At 37.0% G+C, this 21,755-nt stretch overlaps 2 protein-coding genes across 6 annotated transcripts in view; one reads left to right on the forward strand and one right to left on the reverse strand.

Moving 5' to 3' along the window:
* FAM13C (family with sequence similarity 13 member C) overlaps positions 1-5,581 on the forward strand; it is a 137,660-nt gene extending 132,079 nt beyond the window's left edge. For 3 of the 4 annotated variants that reach the window (XM_007463248.1, XM_007463247.1, XM_007463250.1), the window contains 2 exons: positions 754-855; positions 4,015-5,581. In XM_007463248.1, coding sequence (XP_007463310.1) covers positions 754-855; positions 4,015-4,138 — 226 coding nt within the window. In that variant the 3' untranslated portion in view covers positions 4,139-5,581. The remainder of the gene's footprint in view (positions 1-753; positions 856-4,014) is intronic. The other variant, XM_007463249.1, reaches the window with a different exon arrangement.
* Positions 5,380-21,755, reverse strand: part of PHYHIPL (phytanoyl-CoA 2-hydroxylase interacting protein like) — a 99,808-nt gene continuing 83,432 nt past the window's right edge. The window contains exons 2-6 of one of the 2 annotated variants that reach the window (XM_007463246.1): positions 17,550-17,746; positions 15,476-15,650; positions 11,341-11,458; positions 6,503-6,658; positions 5,563-6,083 (exon numbers count right to left, since the gene is read on the reverse strand). In XM_007463246.1, coding sequence (XP_007463308.1) covers positions 5,894-6,083; positions 6,503-6,658; positions 11,341-11,458; positions 15,476-15,650; positions 17,550-17,746 — 836 coding nt within the window. In that variant the 3' untranslated portion in view covers positions 5,563-5,893. Of the gene's footprint in view, positions 6,659-11,340; positions 11,459-15,475; positions 15,651-17,549; positions 17,747-21,755 lie in introns of both variants that reach the window. The other variant, XM_007463245.1, reaches the window with a different exon arrangement.

A 21,755-nucleotide genomic window follows, 5' to 3' on the forward strand; every position in this document is an offset into this window, starting at 1 on the left:
CTTTCCCTCCCTCCCTGGCTCCCTCTCTCCTTTTCTTTTTCCCTCCTTTTCTTCTCTTTCTTTCTTGGTTGGTTGGCTGGCTGGCTGGCTGTTCTAAAGCAGCTGTTCTTAACTTCTTGGGGAGTGTTGGACTTTTTTTTAAAGCAATGGAATTTTTTACTTTTTAGAAAATGCCCATATATAATTTCAGGGAGTTCACAGACTTTCTGGAACCAGACACAAGTTCCCCTGATAAAAATTCCTGCTCTGAAGTATATGACTTTTCTCTCTTGTCTTAGAATGAAGTGAGTAGAATCTGTGACATAATTATAGCTTTCTCTGGGTCTCTGTTTCATTCCCAAGGGTTTTGCCATTCCCGCTACACTCTAGATTAAGGGTAGAATTTTCTTTCAGATCTCTCCCTTTTGTGCCTCTTATGTTTAGTCTATCACCAAATACTGATGAGTATTCCTCCAAAATGTCTGTCTCTCCCTCATGTATTCATGTGGCCTTTACCCTCACCACTTATTATAATGGACTCAGTGTGCTTGCCTCCTGTCTGCCCTTTCCCTTTTCCTAGGACATTATTTTCATCAAGTAATGTTCTCAGTGATGTGTTCTCCTTTGGTCATGCTCTACATGTGTCATATTTATTCAAAAGACACACTTTTAGGCAGAACACTTCTGTATCATAATATGCTTTTGCTAAATCGGTAACTCTGCTCATGATGAGCTCTCAGTTATGCCAGAGCATATATATTTTACCTGATACAGGCCTGTACTTCTTGACCATCTCCGAGAAACTAGGGCTGACAAGAAGAGACTTCGGAAAGCCTTAAGAGAATTCGAGGAACAGTTTTTTAAACAAACAGGAAGGTAAGTGTGGGCAGAGATATTTTTTAAGCTAATATTTCCTAGAGAACTGCTGTTAAGAGTGAGCTGTAATTTTTTCAGGAACAGTGACTTTTTATAAGACATAAATAATTTCCAAAGTGACTTAGACCCAGGATTTGTCTAATGCAACATTTGGGTAGTATCATTATTGGGTATGTTTTATGAGAGGCTGTAACTATCAAGTATGAGACAGCAAAGCTTTAAAAAATAAAAGATGAACTCCCCAAATCCCTAACTTTGCATAATAAATCTCATTACAATTCAATGTACCTAAACCTTTAAAAAAAAAGCTATAATATTTAATTTTTCAGCCCATATAACTTCTTTGTTCTTGGTTACTTAGTTCTACAGGTTACTCCCTACTTTATTAAATAATTCTTCATTTGCTTTAAATATATTCTTTAAGCTTCAGGATCTGCCCTTAATTATTTTATTTCAGGATTTGGTCAAGAGTTCATTCCTATTCTTTCTATCCCTTAAATAAATGTTTAGCTATAGCCTCTGTTTTTCTGTGTCAGCCCAGTCTCACTATGCACTCCATTAGTTTCTTCTAAATTTTGGTGTATTGTGAACAAAATTATATATTTGCATATATATAAAATCATGAGAAAAGGATTATTAATCTAGTTCTGGAAGAGACAGAGACAAGCCAGTTAGCTATCCTGAGCCTGTTTCCACAGTTGTAAGAGGAAATAATTAGAGTTCCTGGGATAACTTTGGGAAGCTATAGTTGTCATGTGGGACGTCAGTCTTTAAAAAAATTTTAAAGGGTGTAACTTTGCCAAAGTCACGGAGTTATTAGGGTGGCAGAGGTAGGAGTCTGTGATACACTGGCTCCTCAGTATTCTTCTCCATCTAGGTATCTGCCTTTCTTGAATCGCTTTGATTTCAGCAGCCTGAGGGCTGCCCTGATGGAGAAGAGACTGTTTTCTAAAAGCATCCTGAACGTTTGGTCTACTCACCTCTTAGTCAGTAACTTTCTATTTCAGTCCTCCAGGGCTGTTCACTAGGACTGGACCTCTCAAACATTTTGCATTTAGCAAGTACAGATGTAACCCACCTAGTTTTCTAGTGGAATCTTCAAGTTGACTGTTATAAGTCCAAGTTACTTACCTTTCTGCTGATGTTATCTAGTGAGAAATGTTACACGGTTGTTAAATCTAGAATATAAAACATAATTTCTTGTTTTCTTTTTCCATTTCCATTTTTTCCTTTACACAATTTCCATACAACTTTTACATTTTTTTTAACCTATCTGAACCCAGAAATTTAAAGAGTTTGAGAGCTTCCCAGTATGTTAACTAGTCCTGCCACATGGGTCTGCAATGGTACTTGGCGTGCCTTTGACATACAGGGAAGTTAGTTATGTTATGTGTATAGTATTCTAGTGCACCAGTGAGTCCTAAACTCACTTCAGATATGCCTAATACATGACTGAGGTTATATGCCCCCTTGTGGTAATACGCTTCAACTAAATGCAGAGGTAGTGCTATATTACAAGTACAATCAAATGGTTGAATGGCTAGGAAATATGGCTCTTGTTTTCCTAAACTATTTCATTGGGAAGGGTTAACTGTACATAGCTAAAATAACCAGGCAAATGGATTACTAAAAGTTTTAAGGTACTGTAAGTGTTCTTGGTAATATTCATCATGTGAGAAGCATAATTATCTAGATATGACATTAACAGTTATGAGCCAGGAACTGTGCTAAACACTTCAGTATGTTTTATATAATGAGAAAACTGCTTAAGGAAATACTTAGCAAAAATTTTCACTCTGGCCAATGAACTCTTGTTTATTAGCTAAAATGGAGTATGCAGGACCAGGGACAATTGCATAATGGCTTATACTATTTCCCTATAAATTAGAACATTTCTTCACTTAGATATGTTTACACAAATTAAGGTGGTATTTAGACACCCAGTTATGATAAGTTTGGCTCAGAATATTGAAGGGAGGCAAAGCAGTTATGTTAAATAATTGAGACAACATTTAAGAGGAACCCTGTCCGAAGATTTGTGTGCTGTTCTGAGTTCTGAACCAGAAATTTCAGGGCAGTATATGTAGTGTTAAAACATAAGTAGGTAACTGCATTTGTAGGGAATCTTTATAGATTAGCTGTTCTTTTATTTGGAAGTAATATAAATGTATCTTTATTAGTACTGGGAAAAGAGAAGGGGTATAGGTAAAATATTAAGTGTTCTCAGCCATACTAATATTGGAGAGTATCTGTATTTATATTCAGTGGCAATTGTGGTGACCTCACCTGTGTACCCACCCCTTGTATTTCAAAATCATGGTTGGAAATATTTTTAAAAGCAGTTGGCCATCTTTATTAACAAAGGAGGAAAGACCCTTCTGAGATCCTGAAGCAACTACTTTCCTTTAGAAAACATATCCTGACAATGTATTTTTCTGGGAAGGCAATGGTTTTAACTTGATGCTATCCAATTATTCTTCAAAATAAGTGTCAAGAACATCTGGTAGTTAGAAGTCATATGTATAAAAATATGTGCATCATCATATGCCTAGTCTTAGTACAATTAGTGTGCAAAGAGAACCACTGAAATTTAGACTCAAATTCCTTAAAAAAACTTCTCAGTGATTCTTCTACTATACATTAGCAGAGTTAGGTATTATAATTACAGGAAAACTTAGAAATATTTCATGTTTGTAAGGTTAACTACTTAGTTTCTTCTCCTATTACCATAAATTTATAAGTTATTTCTGTTAATCTAATTTCTGTTGTATCTTTAGGTTGATATTTTAAAATACAACTATCACTGTAAGGGCTGAACATTCTACACAGGCATGGATCATGGGAGAATGACTAGATAAGAATGCCTTGAGGGTTCTGGTTTTTATTTCCCTCGGAACTTTTATTTTCCCTTGGTATATGTTTATGGGCTGGATATATCTGCAAAACACTTAAAATATTTAACTTCTCAGAGTACTGTTACATTGAAGCCTAGTAACATGTGGAAGAGGGAGTGAATGAAGGTAAAAGGGAAGGGAAAAAAAGAAATGATGAAAAAATCAAGTGGAAACTGCTACCCTATACTTTTCTCATGTAAGAGTTAGAAAAGGATTTTTAATGACTTGTTTCATTAACTAATGGACGATATTTTCTTTTTTGCAGAAGTCCACAAAAGGAAGATAGGATACCAATGGCAGATGAGTACTACGAATACAAGCATATAAAAGCCAAACTGAGACTATTAGAGGTCCTCATCAGCAAGCAAGATGTGGCCAAAACTATTTGAGGTTCAGGAAATGTTTGTGATCACTTTGACCCAAGATAAGTCAAGTTTATTTTCCTCTGCCGTTCTTGCTAAGTAGTTATGACAAATGAAAATTGAAGCACTTTAGTGTATTAGCTGTTTTTAAGAATGGATGGCAAGTGTAATTATAAATGAGTAGAAGGGATTAAAAAGGGAGGAGATACAACAAGGAACAATATACTTGGAAAATAAAATTCAGCCTTCTCCAGGCCAGGGAGAAAATGCACAGTCAATATAATTATTTCAGAAAACATCTATTTTATCAAATCTAAATAACACAAAGCATCCACCTGTTAAATGGGCTGCTGGTTAAGAAAGTCTACTTAGTGTCCAAAGATTGCTTACATTGACGTATGGAAAAGAGCATAATTTTAAAAAATCAGAGGAAGAATATTTTATGTAGGAAGGAATACAGCTAGTAAGAATGTAATTTATTTGAAACTTCTAATAGATTTTTAAGTGATAAAAAAAAATCTACTACCTTGTTCCTTAAATCTGCTAGGCTTTCAGCACCCTAAAATATACGAGAATGTGTCACTGATAATTTTTTATTTCTATATAAAAATAGCACATTATTTTATCTGTTACTTAAAATTTTACATTTCTGATTACCAAAGTTCATTCTGATAGCATGTACTTTGTGAATTATCTTTGTCTATATAACAGATGTTTATATTAAAATAAAATATTGTATTACAATTTGAAAATAGGTATTTTGGATAGATGTGTCTGTAGTATATAATCTAATGTGATCATAGTTATGATTGCTAATCTTTGTTTATATATTTTTCCATTGGAAATTTTTTTTTTGAATGTTCCAAGGTCTATACTTTGTGAAGTCAAAAAACTTTCCCATGAACTATATAGTTGTTCTCCATTCTGTATAAAATGAAAGGTTTAGAAATTGTTGCTACAACACCTTGGGAAAGAAGCCAGGATATTTTATTTGCTTCATCCACTTTAGCGTGTGCAGTTATTTTGTACTAAACCAACCACCTGTTTATTACTTTTGCTTTTGTAAAAATAAGTAAAAGGTCCACATTTTCTCTTGTACCAACCATGTTTATATTTCTCTTTTCTGTAATGTTTAAGCATGATGTTGAACAAATTCACACTTTCACATAGTTTGGATGGGAAGAATACTGACTATTTCTGAAGCAGACTATTTCAGAGGCTTATTGTTTTCTCTGTATTTACCTGATATTTTATAAATCAGAATAATGTCCTTCATAAATTTGTTTAATTAAAGTCGTCTACTTGTAACAGAACAGATACACAACTATTTGAGGTTTACAAACTACATCTTTGATAAGGGAAATGGTTTCGTGACATGTATACAATTGCTATTAAAATGTAACTCTATATATTCTATAAGATTGTAAATATTTTATACAATACAAATAAAATATTTTTCTATTATATTTATTATTATGTTGAAACACAGTAGTTGTTTCCTGTTAGCTAATATAAATAACATAAATAACACTGTCAAACAACAAGTTGGAAGTGCTGACAATTCTAGGCTTCAAGATTTAATTCATGCTGCAATTACACCCTTTCATGCGGTTTGGAATAATCCCAATATTTGCTCAGTAGATTAAAATGAGTGCATATTTAAACACCATTTATAAGCCATTATTTTCCATTACTTTGTATTTTGCTAAAGCAGTTTATATAATTGGTTATGTTTGGCATAAAGGAAAAATTAAAACATTGCAGCATCTAGGCAACAGAGCGTCAGAGGGACAACTTAGGATATTTCAGCATTGAAAGGAGGGGGAAGGGTAGGGAATAGGAAACACTAAAACAGCTCTGAATGAAATTTGATAAGTGGCAGTTTGTTTGTTTGCTTTTGGTGAGAGCGGCATGTGCATGCTTCAGTGGAAGACATCTGGTGATGAAAATGGACAACAGAGGATCAATGCTCCTAAGGGAAGGAAGGGGACTAAGAATAAGAAAAGTGGGCATTAACGTCCAACACTAATATTACAGATTTTGCAGCTGGGATCTTTCTTTGCATTTGCAGTAGATAAACTCATAAGCTGATGACCAGTGATTTCTGCCACGGTGCCTAGAGAAAGATCCACAGGGTCAGTGTAAATGACTTCTAAAATGACATCCTGGGCATGGTGGTAAACCAGCATCCCATCTTCTTCTCTGCAGGTCAAAAATTTATTATCCTTGGAATTTAGCTGAGGAAGGCGCTGCTTACAAAATTCATCTCCTGGTGATCCCACAGGGGCAATGACAAGAATCACATAATGATAAGCAGTGTACATACAGTAGAAGTCCCCAAAGTATAAGTTAGTGTTGGGGTTAAAAAGTTTTTCTGCTGCAATCTCAAACCTGTATCTTCCATAAGGTGAATCCTGGGGTGGCTTCCCAGTATTGAATTCAGTGCTGCAGCTGAAGAAGATGCCTTCTAATTTTCCACTGATAGGAGAGCCATGGCTACCACTGTTATCCTTGACAGAGGGCTGCATAGCATTCCCATGATGTTCTCTGCAAGAGAAAATAAATGGTCACTGCTTGGTACGACAGTGGTAAAGCTACTGATTTACAGAGTTTAATGGTGATAGCCCTAAAGGTCAACTGTCTACTATTAAAAGCCTGAGTGCTCATCCATCCTACCATCAGATCAAGGAGAATGCATCTTTTAACAATTCCTATAGAAGGCTAAATTTTAGCCTTGACCCTAAGGTAAGGATGCTCTGCTACAAACCTCAGAGGTCTTTTACATAATAAATTTCCTGACCAGGAAAACCAAAGTGAAATTAGAAAGCTTATGGCTGAAACCACATCCATTATATGCCTACTGGATTTTAGAAGTGGCTTGGTGAAGAGAAAACTGGATTAACATATGTGGAATGTTTCTTTAAAGTATGCCAGAATTTAGATCTAAAATGAATGTTGTCCATGTACATTGGTACAAAAGCATCTTGTTTCTTTTTTTGCTTTAGTTTTTTTCTTTTTACCCAGACACAGTTTACTAATCAGGCCCTCTTGCCTGCATTTTCCTTAGAATAGAGCTGGTTATCTCCCTTTACCCCACTCTCAGATCTATTCTCTACCCTTTTCACCTTCCACTGTGGGCTAGGACTGTATCATCCAGTTCTTCCTGTTCCTTGGTCCCTTCCATTTCAGTTATACCGATGGGAGGCACAGTAAGAAAAATCCATGCTCTTGGATTGGAAGAATTAATATTGTTAAAATGGCCATACTATCCAAAGCCATCTACAGATTTAATGCGATCCCTATCAAATTACCCATGACATTTTTCACAGAACTGGAACAAATAATCCTAAAATTTATATGGAACCATAAAAGACCCAGAATTGCCAAAGCAATCCTGAGGAAAAAGAACAAAGTTGGAGGCATAACCCTCCCACACTTCAGACAATACTACAAAGCTACAGTAATCAGAACAGCATGGTATTGGCACAAAAACAGACATACGGATCAATGGAAGAGAACAGAGATCCCAGAAATAAACCCACACACCTACGGTCAATTAATCTTTGACACAGGAGGCAAGAATACATAATGGAGAAAAGAGTCGAGTCTCTTCAGCAAGTGGCGTTGGGAAAGCTCGACAGGCTCATGTAAATCAATGAAGTTAGAACACTGCCTCACACCATACACAAAAATAAATTCAAACTGGCTTAAAGACTTAAATATAAGACAGGACACCATAAAACTCCTAGAAGAGATCATAGGCAAAACATTCTCTGATGTAAATTGTACCAATGCTTTCCTATGTCAGTCTCCCAAGGCAATAGAAATAAAAGCAAAGATAAACAAATGGGACCTAATCAAACTTATAAGCTTTTGCACAGCAAAGGAAACCAAAAACAAAATGAAAAGACAACCTACAGACTGGGAAATAAGTATCTGCAAACAATGCGACTGACAAGGGCTTAATTTCCAAAATATACAAACAGCTCATACAACGCAATAACAAACAACCCAATAAAAAAATAGGCAGAAGATCTAAATAAACATTTCTCCAAAGAAGCATACAGATGACCAATAGGCACATGAACATATGCTCAATGTCACTAATTATCAGAGAAATGCAAATCAAAACTACAATGAGATGTCACCTCACACCAGTCAGAATGGCCATCATCAAAATGTCTACAAACAATAAATGGTGGTGAGGGTGTGGAGAAAAGGGAACCCTTCTACTCTGTTGGTGGGAATGTAAATTGGTACAGCCACTATGGAGAACAGTATGGAGGTTCCTTAAAAAACTAAAAATAGAGTTAGCATATGACCCAGCAATCCCACTTCTGGGCATATAACTGGAAAAGATGAAAAACATATTTTACACCCGAAGACAAGAAGCCACAATGAGTCGGTAGGAGGGGCGCTTCCGTGATATAATCAAATCCCATACCCTTTGGGTGAGAGACCCACAAACTGGAAAATTATTATATCCCAGAGGTTCTCCCACAGTAGTGATAGTTCTGAGCCCCAGGTGAGGTTCCATAGCCTGAGGGTCTGGCATCAGAAGCTGGAGCCTCGAGAGCATTTGGCTTTGAAGGCCAGCAGGGCTTGAGCGCAGGAGCTCCACAGGACTGGGGGAAATAGAAACTGCACTCTTGGAGGCTGCACACAAGATTTCACGTACACTGGGACCCAGAACAAAGCAGTGACTCCACAGGAGCCTGGGCTAGACCACCCTGTGTGCTGTGGAGGGTCTCCTGGGGAGGTGTGGGTTGGCTGTGGTACAGAGGAGGGACAAGGAGACTGGAGGTGGAGGCCCCAGAAAATATTGATTGGCACGAGCTCTCCGAGAGGTGGCCATTTTGGCACTGAGACCTGGCTCCACACAACAGCCTGCAGGCTCCAGTGCTGGGATGCCTCAGGCCAAACAACCAGCAAAGGGAGAACACAGCCCCAGCCATCGGCGGACAGGCTGCCTAAAGTTGTACTGAGCTCACAGCCACTTCTAAACACACCCCTTGACATGGCCCTGTCAACCAGAGGGACAACACACAGTTCCACACACCAGTGGGCAGGCACCAGTCCCTCCCTCCAGGAAACCTGCACAAGCCCCTGACCCAAACTCACCCACAAGGGTGCAAACACCAGAAGGAAGAGAAACTACGATCCTGCAGCCTGCGGAAAGGAGACCGCAAACACAGAAAAGTCAGACAAAATGAGACGGCAGAGGAGTATATTCCAGATGAAGGAACGAGATGAAAACCCAGAAGAACAAGTGAAGTGAAGTGGAGTTAGGCAATCTTCCCCCCAAAATAATTCAGAGTAAAGATGATCCAAGATCTTAGAAAAAGAATGGAGGCACAGATCAAGAAGACACAAGAAATGTCTAACAAGTCCTAGAAGATTTAAAGAAAATCAAGATGCACTGATGCTAATATGGCTTCAGTTGATAGAGCTTTTTAAAAAAGCAATGTTTAAAAACTGTACCCATGCCTTGGCAAGTATATATTTTATATATATATATATATATATATATATATATATATACTACAGTATATGTATATATACTGCATCAAAATATAACTTACATGAATTTTACAACTATCATAGAAAATCGAACAAAGGTAAATTTCCTTGTTAGTAAATACATCTTTTATACTAGTATATTGGAATCAATCATACAATAATTTTTTTCCATTTTCCATGCTCCCCCGTCTTTATCTTTTTTCTTCTTGGAAGAATTTTTGAAGACAGATGGAGCAAATTCTAGAGTATCTAAGGACCTGAAAACAGGTCAGTTCCCACCCAAAGGACAGAGAAAAATCAGAGAAATAGTGACCTCCAGTGGCCACCTAAAATAGACACTGGCAATGTTCCGGGAATCTAAACCTAGTACCAAACATGTATTTATTTATTCTATTGATGTATTATTTACTGTTAAACAAAATAGCAACTGTGGATCTTTCTTATTTCTAATTTTATGCTTAACAAATATAAAGAAGTACCTTTTTTGTTAAGTCATATATGGTCATTCCCATTCAACAGTTGACAAGTATAATAATTTGTGTTCTATCTCTCAGCTCATATTCACTTAATTTAGTGAATGGCATCTATTATGAATTATATAGATTGAAGGGTAAATAATTTGCCAGCAAAGAGAATTATAGACTGAACTTTATAGGATATTCAAACATAAGGCAGGAATAGTTTTCACCATCAAAATATATCAAAATACATGATATTGCAAAGTACTTAATTTGAAGAACACACATGCCTAAATTCACCTTTCTCTCTTTGATTCTCTTTGCATGTTACACAGCCTGGAGTTTATTTAGATCTGTAACCATGATCTTGATTTAAGAAAAACTGGAGAGTTATGAAACAAAAAAACCACAACAGAACTTCCTAATTTTTTTTCACATAAAATCCTGTCAAGAATACTTTAGAGTTTACAAAGTGAGATCAAGGCTTTTAAAATGACAAATTATAGGGATTGCTGTGTAAAAGTTTTAGAACCTATATCAATTTAAAAGCTTCAGTCTCACTTTAAAACACACACCTGCGTATTTACTCTCTTGAAATTTTCTTCTACAAATACGAAAGGGCCGTAAGTATTAAAACTACTTGTGACATGGAACTCTTTTGAATTCTTGGAAACTGCTTTCAGGGACAAACATAGGATATCTTAGAAATACTAATGAACACTAGAATTCAAAGGTAAACAAAGGAGATTTTCCTCATGAATAATTAACCCAAGATAATGGCTGAGAGATTTCTACGTAGGCAGAAGCCCGAAAATCCCACCTGATTCACCGTGTTTCATGAACCAGTCACCCTTTTATTCTCTCATTTTCAATGACCCACAGGAAGAGGAGAAAATTTAGTAGTTGGTATGAGACAGAAGGCACTGAGTTATTGGGAATTAGAGGAGTGTGTATCTGTACAAGACATGCTCACCAATCTTAACCCTGGAGGTTTAAGATCTTCCACTCAAATAGACAGGAACTGGTATTACAAGAGATCATGGAAAGGAATCTAAGTGAAGTGCAAAAAAATCCCATGATCTGATTTTTTCTACTTAATTTTTCTGGGAAATAAAGTCATAGTATAATTATTTTGAGAAGAAATCTAAAAATTGCTATTTCACAGAAGCAGACTCAAGAGAAACCTGAGCCTAGAATTTGGAATGGCACTTAGTAAAGCAAATCAGTATATATATATGTTTTGATTCTTACCGAATATAGTCAAAATATTCTTTGTGCTGGTTACGATAAAAAACAGAAAATTTAAGCATCCGTCCTGCAATCACTTCAGCCTTCTCCAACAGTTGTGTTAGATGAACTTTTGAATAGTCTGAAAAAAACAAAAAGTCTGTTATTAAAAATACATTATCAAAAGTATCAACTACATGCTTAATAAATTGTAGACTATTAAAATTTACTTTTAGGAAATTCATCTTAGTGAATAGGAAACTGCACTTAAAAAAGAAAACATTCATTGTCTTTGGCACATTTTTTCTTTCTACAAAAATATTTTTGTTATAGTTTATGGTTGCTTTTATGAATACCCTTGCATTTTTTTCACTCGTTGAAATTAAAGATCCTGAAACCAAAATGTTAAATAAGGAATACAGACTCTGCATAACCCGAGTAATGTCAATCAGCACCATAGTAGCCTTTCTTCAATCAGCTGATGAATCAAATAAAAGAAACTTGTAACCTGCAAGCAATAGCAAATAGAATTTAAAGGAGTAATAATAATAATGTTCATTTAATTTACTCCCTAAATCTATGAGGTTGGCAAGGTAGATTAAGTATGACCACTTTATTGATGCAGAGATTGAGGCTTGTCACAGTTTAATGATTTGGCAAATGTTCATAAAGCTAGTAACTTAGAGACTAGGTCTCTGGCTCCCAGTTGGTAGTTTTTGAGTACATAAGACTCGTGAAAGTTTAAAGCATCTCTCAAAGTAATCTGATCTTTTCCCAACTTTTTGTTTTGAAAACTGAGGACTGTTGCCAAACTCCTGTACTAGAATCTAAGCAAAAATTTTGGTCTATAAAGATTTTAAGACTTTTCAAACAAAAGCAACCGAGTTGAACTACTCATGGCAGCATAGTTTGTTTACTCACTGCTTCAGTGGCTCAACAAATATTTAGATCAGAACATGATGTACAAGGCATCATGCAAAATTAAATGATCAGGTTAAAAGATAAAAAAATTATTATTCTTTCTCTCAAAGAATTCACAGTCTAAGGGAAGAAGTAAATATATAGACAACTATGACTTATTATGGGGTTTCATCTCTGTCATGGATTAGCCTAGAAGTAGTCAGTGGCATTCTGTTTTATCTCCAATACTTTGCACAGTGCACAGCATACAATATGTGCTCAATAAATTTTGAGTGAATTAGATGTCTAGATTAAAAGACAATATATAAAATAGCTTTCTCAAAATTTACACGTCAATGTTATTGATAAAGCTTAGGTGAAACAGGCTCTGAATTATTTTAATAAACTGAAACAACAAGCTTTGAACAGCCTAAGTTCCCCTTAGATTTTACTCATAAAAATAAAAATGCAATATAATTTATAGAAAAATATTGTGGAAAAATATTGTGGAACATTTAAAATAAGCTGGCATTTTCCTTATTATTTACCCCATAAATTCCTTAGAAGAATTATGGGATGTATTTGAATAAAAGAGCAATAGGGGATCAATCTAAAGGAAAGAAAGAAGACAAAAAGGTTTTTCTTTATATACATAGAAATAAAACATGTATTCATGTAGTTATATAGATTATAGAAAAGAGTGAATGTGTGCATCTAGATAGATGATATTTCTGAACTGAAAATGCCAAAGGTCTTCCTTAAGCTAAAGAAAAAATACTATTTCATGCCTTTCCCTAATGTCAAATGGGGTTTTAGCAGGTAAATAGTAGCTCTTTTTTAAAAAAATTAACAAATACTATGATGCTGTTTGGTGCTGTCCTATGGAAAATAGCATGTATTAAAATAATGTCAAAAGATACCGTGTCTTTTACTGTGTCTACCTCCCTGGTAGGATGCAATAAAAGTAAATGGAAAGATGTGAAACATGAGGTAGATTCCAAGGAGGAATTTTAATTCAGGAAAAAAGTTGAGGGGATATATTAATTCTAATGTGACACACCAAATACAGGTAAACATGAGAATTCTTTACACACTATTAATACAGCATTGAAATCTTTAACTATTTAATTACTGATTACTGGACTATGATACATACTATATTTCATCTATTATAAAATGTATTTTTTTCACATTTTAGCATCTTTGGCATGAGTCTGACAATAAATGTGATAAGAAAACAGTTTCCTAGTTTAATTGGCAGTTTAATGTTTTCTTAGCAATACCTAAAATGGTGGATCTTATAATCAATGACATCTTAGGAAGAAATATGGTACCAGAGAGATACTATTTTCCTTGCTCTAATACACTGAGATCCTTAGCAATAAAGAATGTTGCAATCCTTAGCAACTTCCTCATAGAATAAACAAAAGGGGTTTGAAGATAAATTTGAAGTTAACTTAGAATTAAACTCTCATCCGTTCTACATATCCACATGAGAAGTTTTATACTGAGTTTGAAATTAAGAAGAAAACAGAAGATATTGAGATAAAGCAGTAGCTAAGCACATCCTGAGTCTGAAATAAATCTAGTGTGAGGCTACGGGAAAAAAAAATAGTTGATTTATCTGAAGGATGCCTCAGCTGGGGAAAGTTGCTAGGCAACCTGCAATAGGTGAGGCAAACTGTTTTTATGACTTTTTCTACAAGCTCCTGTGTGTTGAAACAGCCTCTCTCTCTGAGAGACAAAAAGAGTGGATGACAGATATGTTCAGGTAGAGATATTTTCACCACTTAAGTGCTCAATAAATATTTGTTTCTTGATTGAATGAATTTAAAAAATAAATGCATAAGATGAACGGTAACATTTACAACCCAGTGGGCTATCAAGGTACAGTTCAAGATCAAAGGGGATGAGCTTTCTACATCAGATATCCCAATCCCAAATGGCTATTAGGTACTTTTTTTTTTTTTTAACATCTTTATTGGAGTATAACTGCTTTACAATAGTGTGTTAGTTTCTGCTTTATAACAAAGTGATTCAGTTATACATATACATGTTTCCATATCTCTTCCCTCTTGCATCTCCCTCCCTCCCTCCCACCCTCCCTATCCCACCCCTCTAGGTGGTCACAAAGCACCGAGCTGATCTCCCTGTGCTATGCAGCTGCTTCCCACTAGCTATCTGTTTTACTTTTGTTAGTGTATATATGTTCATGCCATGCTCTCACTTCGTCCCAGCTTACCCTTCCCCCTCACCGTGTCCTCAAGCCCATTCTCTATGTCTGCATCTTTATTCCTGATCTGCCCCTAGGTTCTTCAGAGGCTTTTTTTTTTTTTTTTTTTTTAGATTCCATATATATATGTGTTAGCATACAGTACTTTTCTCTTTCTGACTTACTTCACTCTGTATGACAGACTCTAGGTCCATCCACCTCCCTACAAATAATTCAATTTTGTTTCTTTTTATGGCTGAGTAATATTCCATTGTATATATGTGCCATATCTTTTTTATCCATTCATCTGTCACTAGACACTTAGGTTGATTCCATGTCCTGGCTATTGTAAACAGAGCTGCAATGAACATTGTGGTACATGACTCTTTTTGAATTATGGCTTTCTCAGGGTATATGCCCAGTAGTGGGATTGCTGGGTCGTATGGTAGTTCTATTTTTAGTTTTTTAAGGAACCTATCCAGTACTTTCTAATGAAGCAAAGACACACACACACACACACACACACACACACTCTCTCTCTCTCACATGACACTAGTTTAGAGATAGATTATCAGCATTCAAGTCAAAAATCCAGTAACATATCTTCTAGGTAAGTCATTGCAATCTGCCTGCATTCCCTTAAATTAGAGAATGATGTTCCTGGCTTTTTTCTTTCAAGACTGTGAAAGTAAGAAATGAACAAAAAAAGAGGAAGGAAAAAGCTCGCTCTCTCTCAAAATGAACTGCAAAATATGCTGAGTATATTTTTATACTGTATCAATTTTTATTTGCAAAGCTTTTACTTTGAAAAATCAGACTGTGCATGTAGCACAGAAGTAATTAATGCCATTACCCAGTTTTTGCTGAGAACCTCCACTCCTTCTAATCAATTTGTTCTGTCACATAATGCTACTGGCAATGCAAAAATGACCAATGCAATACATATCACTTCATAATTATAAAAAAGAATGTATTTTCTATAATTAGTTTTCCAGGAACTATCAAATAAGGTTTTTTTTTTTCTGTATTTATACCCAGTTCTCTTACCTGCTGTGCAGAATTCTATAATTTCACTCCATTCAGACACAACATAATCACCATCAACTTGTTTTGAGGCGGTCTGCACTGCTACTGTATACTCAGTTCTTGGGCTCAAAAACCAGTGTCCACGGACAGTCATCGGCAAGGGAACAGCTTTTGCCACCAGTTTTGTTGGAACATCCTAAGAAAGGAAGAAAGAAAAGTAGAAAGAAAGGAAGGAAGGGAGGGAGGAAGGAAATGAATTAATTTAGTAGTATAACTTGAATCAATTGTAAACAATGTGGAGTAACTTATTAAATTCCTGGCTGATGACACAAGTTTCCTTTTTAAAGATATTTAGCAATTAATATGTTCAAATCTCTTATTCTTCAGATGTAAAAATTAAGGCCCAATTTGATCAAGAGACATGCCAAGATCATACAGCTAAGCTAATGACATAAATGTACTTGGATTTGTTTTCTTGATTTCTAGTATAATGTTATTCTCTGTACACTCCTTAATATGCTCCTTAAAATGCAATATTCTAATACTAAATGATAAAACAATACAAAAAACAGAAACATGAAATAAAAATTCAACAGATTTAGCATTTTAAAATATTATATTTGTTTAATATATACTATGCAATAATTTTTTCAGAGTAGCCCATTACTAAATATTTTATATGTCACGGGACAGATTTTTTAAATAAATATTTTTAAATGATTCAGTTTTACATACAAATGAGGTAACATTTGCTTTACTTGTATTCAAATATGGAGCCTAAGTGTCACAGAAAAGTTTAGGTATTTTTAAACAATGATTAATAAGGTAAATAAACCTGCTAGTTGAGTATTCACTATATTTCCAAAGATATGGTATTCTAAGTGTGGAATGAAGAAAGGGGGTCAAATCTTGACTCCTCACCATTTAATACTAAATATTTCAAAGCTAATTTAAGAAAGCAAATGTCAGCAAAGAGGATATCCAACACTAGAAGGAATAATTAAAATTGGAACATGGGAAAATAATGACATCAATCTTGTTCTCTCTCTCACACTTATTTGTGTGTATAAGCCTCACTTACCATTAGTATGTGTAATTACACATCTAGTAAAATGCATAATTTCCAGACAAGATAAGACAATTCTTCCAAAAGATTTGCCAAGTTAAAATTTATTATCAGTATTAAAATAAGATCAGTTTCATATCAGTGAAAATACTGAAACATAAGAAAGAATTCTTAAGGCAGATAACTATTATCCTCTCTACAGCTACATCTGAAGGAATGTATGTATCAGAAAAGATATGTGATAAGCAGACAGGTAAGAGAATAAATATCAGAGAATTGTTACATGTCTAAAACACCTAAAGGTTAATTTTTATTCTCAAACCATAAAATAAAATTGACCACATAAAGCAATTTTCAGCCCTTAGGTATTTTGACAAATATCCTACAGTTTATAAGCTGCCATCACATTCTTCATTTGGCAGTTATAGGGAAAAATGTGTGCTTCAGTGGAAAACTGTGAATTGACTACAGCACACTCTTCTGGCTATCTTCTGATTTTGTGGAATCTATTTTACAACTCTGTAATTTGTAGACTACTGATAACAATTCAGTTATTCTTGTCTAAGTACATGCAAGTGAATTTTGCCCAGTGGAAGTAAAACCCTCCTTGCCTGCCCTTGCTCTTCCCGCACCCCATACCAGTTTTGCCTCCACTTAAACATTTATTTCAATATCCTGATCCATAAAAATGTCTTTTTCTGGATCATCCTTTGAATTGGCTGTAATACCTCATCAGTTACCTCATTAATGTGTTAAAGAAAATCTTTAACACATGTTAATTTCTATGTCTGTATGAGTCAAGATTTCAGCTTTCCCAGAAAAAAATGTATTTTACCCATATATTTGGCATTTCATTTTCTTACACAATTTCTTGAAGGAATAGGGCTTTTAAATGACATATAATTTTTATTCTTCCCAATGTCAAATATATATTAGTAATTAATAGAACATTATTCCTTCTTTCAAAATGTCCTCATACTTAGAAAGCTTTAAGATACAAATGAATATAAGGATGTGTTAGAATTTTACCTTGTGTTTAAATTTATTGGAGTTCTTGTTCTCTTTCTTATTGAGGTCAATGAAATAGTGTGTAATACGGTCTTTTGATTTTGAATCCATTTCCCATGAAATCTTGAATGAGTCACATGTAATGTTGCTTATTCTGATGTTATGTGGTATGGGAAGTTCTTCCATCTCTGCTATGCCACTGTCTTGTGATTTGTTCCCTGCAAGAAAACAATGCACAGATAATTTCCAACTAATGGATTTTTTCTAGTTTGCAAGACCATTAGCTGTGTACCTGTTTCTGAACTCACCTAATTACTAAATTTGAGATTTCATTTTGTTCACGAAGTAATTTGAGTGTTAACGATAGTAAAACTATCATTACAAGATCATATTACCAACAAAATGCATAAATGAATTAGTCCTTATCACCTCTACGTTTTCAATTCCTTTTCCAATTTCTGCGTTCACAGAAATAAAAACAAGAACACTGGTGATCCATCTTTCTAATCTATGAAAGATTAGCCTTACATGGTAGGTTCTGCTGAAAGGCCCCAAGCGACCATTTTTCTTACATGACCAATCTATTCTGCTCTAAAGTAATAATACTAGGTGTTTTAAGCCAGATGAAATCAGAAATGTTGATAATGAAATGAAACAATCCAGTCAAATAAAAGCAATGTTTCTTTAAAAAAAAATCTGAGCTATCAGTGAGTCTATAAAAATTACTCTCCCTTCCCCCTTTTGGAAATTTATATATAGAAATAGCATGTAATGTTTATGCTACATACATAAATAATATCAAAGACCATTCTCTTAACAGTTACTATGTGAAGGATTACTCTAGGAATCTTTTTACCTGTTGTATCTTCCTAAATTTAATTTTGAATGCTGAAACAATAGATAAGGTTAAAAGAAAGAAAATGACTGCCATGTTGATTGATATCATTAAAATCTTGAAGAACGCATCTGACGTCTAGTTACTTTACAGACTATGTCCTACATTTCCAATTAGAGAAAATGTTATCACTTTGGCTAATATCATAGAGCAGAATATGATGGATGACAGGACAAAAAGAGAAAATATAGACTTGCCAAGTTTGTTTCATATGTAGGAAAGACATACTGAGTGAAATTTTACTCTACTTCTCCTTCCTATGTTCCCTTCCCCCAAGCCAACATAAAATTCAGTACCCAAGAAAAAAAAGTGTAATTGTTATTTATATTATAAAAGAAGTTGTAGGTCATAAATCAGCTACATAATTTTTTCCTTAAAAGAATAAATAGGGACTTCCCTGGTGGCACAGTAGTTAAGAATCCACCTGCCAATGCAGGGGACATGGGTTTGATCCCTGGTTCGGGAAGATCCCACATGCTGCGGAGCAACTAAGCCTGTGAGCCACAACTACTGAGCTTGCACTCTAGAGCCCCTGAGCCACAACTACTGAGCCTGCGTGCCATAACTACTGAAGCCCATGCACCTAGAGCCCGTGCTCCACAACAAGAGAAGCCACCGCAGTGAGAAGCCCGCACACCGCAATGAACAGTAGCCCCTGATCGCCACAACTAGACAGAGCCCACGTGCAGCAACGAAGACTCAACAGAGCCAAAAATAAATAAATTAAAATAAAAGAATAAACAAATCTTGATTGACAATAACTGAAAGGAACAACAATCAATGTAGCAAGAACTTCCACTTCCATATTAGCTTGTGCTCTCTGCCCCCATACTCCCATCTCAATTACTGATATAAATCTTTTGATATTCCCAGTCTTATTAAATCACTCACCTATGTTCTCTCATCCCAAGCTGTGTTGTGGCCGGAGGAACCCGATGACAGTCAAAGACTAATTTCGAAATAACTGAAGTTCTTTATTGTCATTTCTTGAACAATACTTTTAAAAATCCTTCTTTCTTCTCTCATGTATTCCCTCACACCCAGGCTTTCCCAGATTCCCACTCCATAAAACTCCCAGAAAAATTACTCCCTCACCCTTTTCTCCCTCCCCACCTGCCCTCGTAGAATCTCAAAATTGCTTCCTGCTAAAGCCTTTCAGAAGTCAAGTGAAGGGAAGAAACAAAGTGGAATCTCTTTAGTGGCCTTGGGAAAGGGAAAGGCAATAAATATACAAACAGTAATTTTTGTTCTATTTATAAAAGCTCACATTTTAACCTATTATTCTGACTGCAGTTATCTTTAAAATGTAAGCAACGTTAAATGAAAAACTTTCTGGACTAATAGCAGAAATTTCTGTACAAATTATATGCATTATGAGGAGGAATCAAGATGCCTGAGGAGTAGGATGTGGAGCTCACCTCCTTCCACAAACACATCCGAAACACATCTTCAAGTGGAACAATTTGCACAGAACAACTACTGAACACTGGCAGAAGACCTCAGACTTCCGAAAGGGCAAGAAAACCTCCACATAAGGACAAAAGAAAAAAAAAAAAAAAGAAAAAGGAGTTGTGATGGGACCTGTGCCCCAGGGAGGGAGTTGGGAAGGAGGAAAGGTTCTCACACCCTAGGAAGTCCCCTCACCTTCAGGGAGATCAGCCTGGACGGAGGGGAGCTTCAGAGCCTCTGAGGAGAGTGCAGCAACCAGTGTGTGGAAGGCAAAATGGAGTGACCTACTGCCACCCTGTGCTCCCTAGCCTGAGATGCTCATCCACTGGTATGGGTGGGGGCTGCGTGCTGAAGCTTGGGCTTCAGAGGTCAAACCCAGGGAGAGGAACAGCGTTGCCTGTGGGGAGACAGCCTGAAGCCGCTGGACTGTGGCAACTGAGGGTGTACTTGGAAGAACCTGGGCATGCCAGAGGGGCAAGTCACCATTACTGGGGGGTGCACGAGGACAGGGTGGGACTGCCATAGGAGCTTCTTTCCCTGTGTGCATGCTCTCAGGCAACAGAACACCAACTATATGAGCTCTTGGGGTGGGCATGAGCTGCTACCATCATCATGGGCTCCAGAAGTGGGCATGGGCTGCTAACCGAAACTTGGGGACCTGTGCGCAGGTGCCAATTGGTGTCCCCACTGTCCTGGGGGTGAGTGGGCCCTGCCACAGCTAGGAGACCTGGGAACAGAAGCTAGTTGCTGCCCCTGCCATATGGGGAGCACACATGGGGGGTGAGCAGGCACCAATCACTGCTCCTGCTGTCCTGGGAATGCGTGGGCCGTAGCCACCACTGGGAGACCCAGGAGCAGGGGCCTATTGATGCCCCTGCTGTCCTGGGGGCGCGTAGCCAGTGGTGCCACTGAGAGACCCATGGTTGGGGGTGGACCACTGCCCCTGCCATACCAGGAGAGCACGCAAGGGCCACTGCACCTATGCACCCCATATCAAGGGGATAATGGCCAGTACACACTGACGAAAGAGGCAGAAAGCATCCAAACTAAAAGTAGCCCCTCAATTCTGGACAAGATGGTGGAGTAGAAGAACTTGAGCTTACCTCCTCTTACAAAAACACCAAAATCACAACTAACTCCTGAGCGACCATCAACAAAAAAGACTGGAACCTACCAAAAAAAAAATTTTACACCCAAAGACAAAGAAGAAGCCACAACGAGTCGGTAGAAGGGGCGCTTCCGTGATATAATCAAATCCCATACCCTTTGGGTGAGAGACCCACAAACTGGAAAATTATTATATCCCAGAGGTTCTCCCACAGTAGTGATAGTTCTGAGCCCCAGGTGAGGTTCCATAGCCTGAGGGTCTGGCATCAGAAGCTGGAGCCTCGAGAGCATTTGGCTTTGAAGGCCAGCAGGGCTTGAGCACAGGAGCTCCACAGGACTGGGGGAAATAGAAACTGCACTCTTGGAGGCTGCACACAAGATTTCACGTACACTGGGACCCAGACAAAGCAGTGACTCCACAGGAGCCTGGGCTAGACCACCCTGTGTGCTGTGGAGGGTCTCCTGGGGAGGTGTGGGTTGGCTGTGGTGCAGAGGAGGGGCAAGGAGACTGGAGGTGGAGGCCCCAGAAAACATTGATTGGCACGAGCTGTCCGAGAGGTGGCCATTTTGGCACTGAGACCTGGCTCCACACAACAGCCTGTAGGCTCCAGTGCTGGGATGCCTCAGGCCAAACAACCAGCAAAGGGAGAACACAGCCCCGGCCATCGGCAGACAGGCTGCCTAAAGTTGTACTGAGCTCACAGCCACTTCTAAACACACCCCTTGACATGGCCCTGTCAACCAGAGGGACAACACACAGTTCCACACACCAGTGG

The sequence above is a fragment of the Lipotes vexillifer genome, unplaced genomic scaffold (assembly GCF_000442215.2).
Source record: "Lipotes vexillifer unplaced genomic scaffold, Lipotes_vexillifer_v1.1 scaffold1528, whole genome shotgun sequence".
NCBI lineage: Eukaryota > Metazoa > Chordata > Mammalia > Artiodactyla > Lipotidae > Lipotes > Lipotes vexillifer.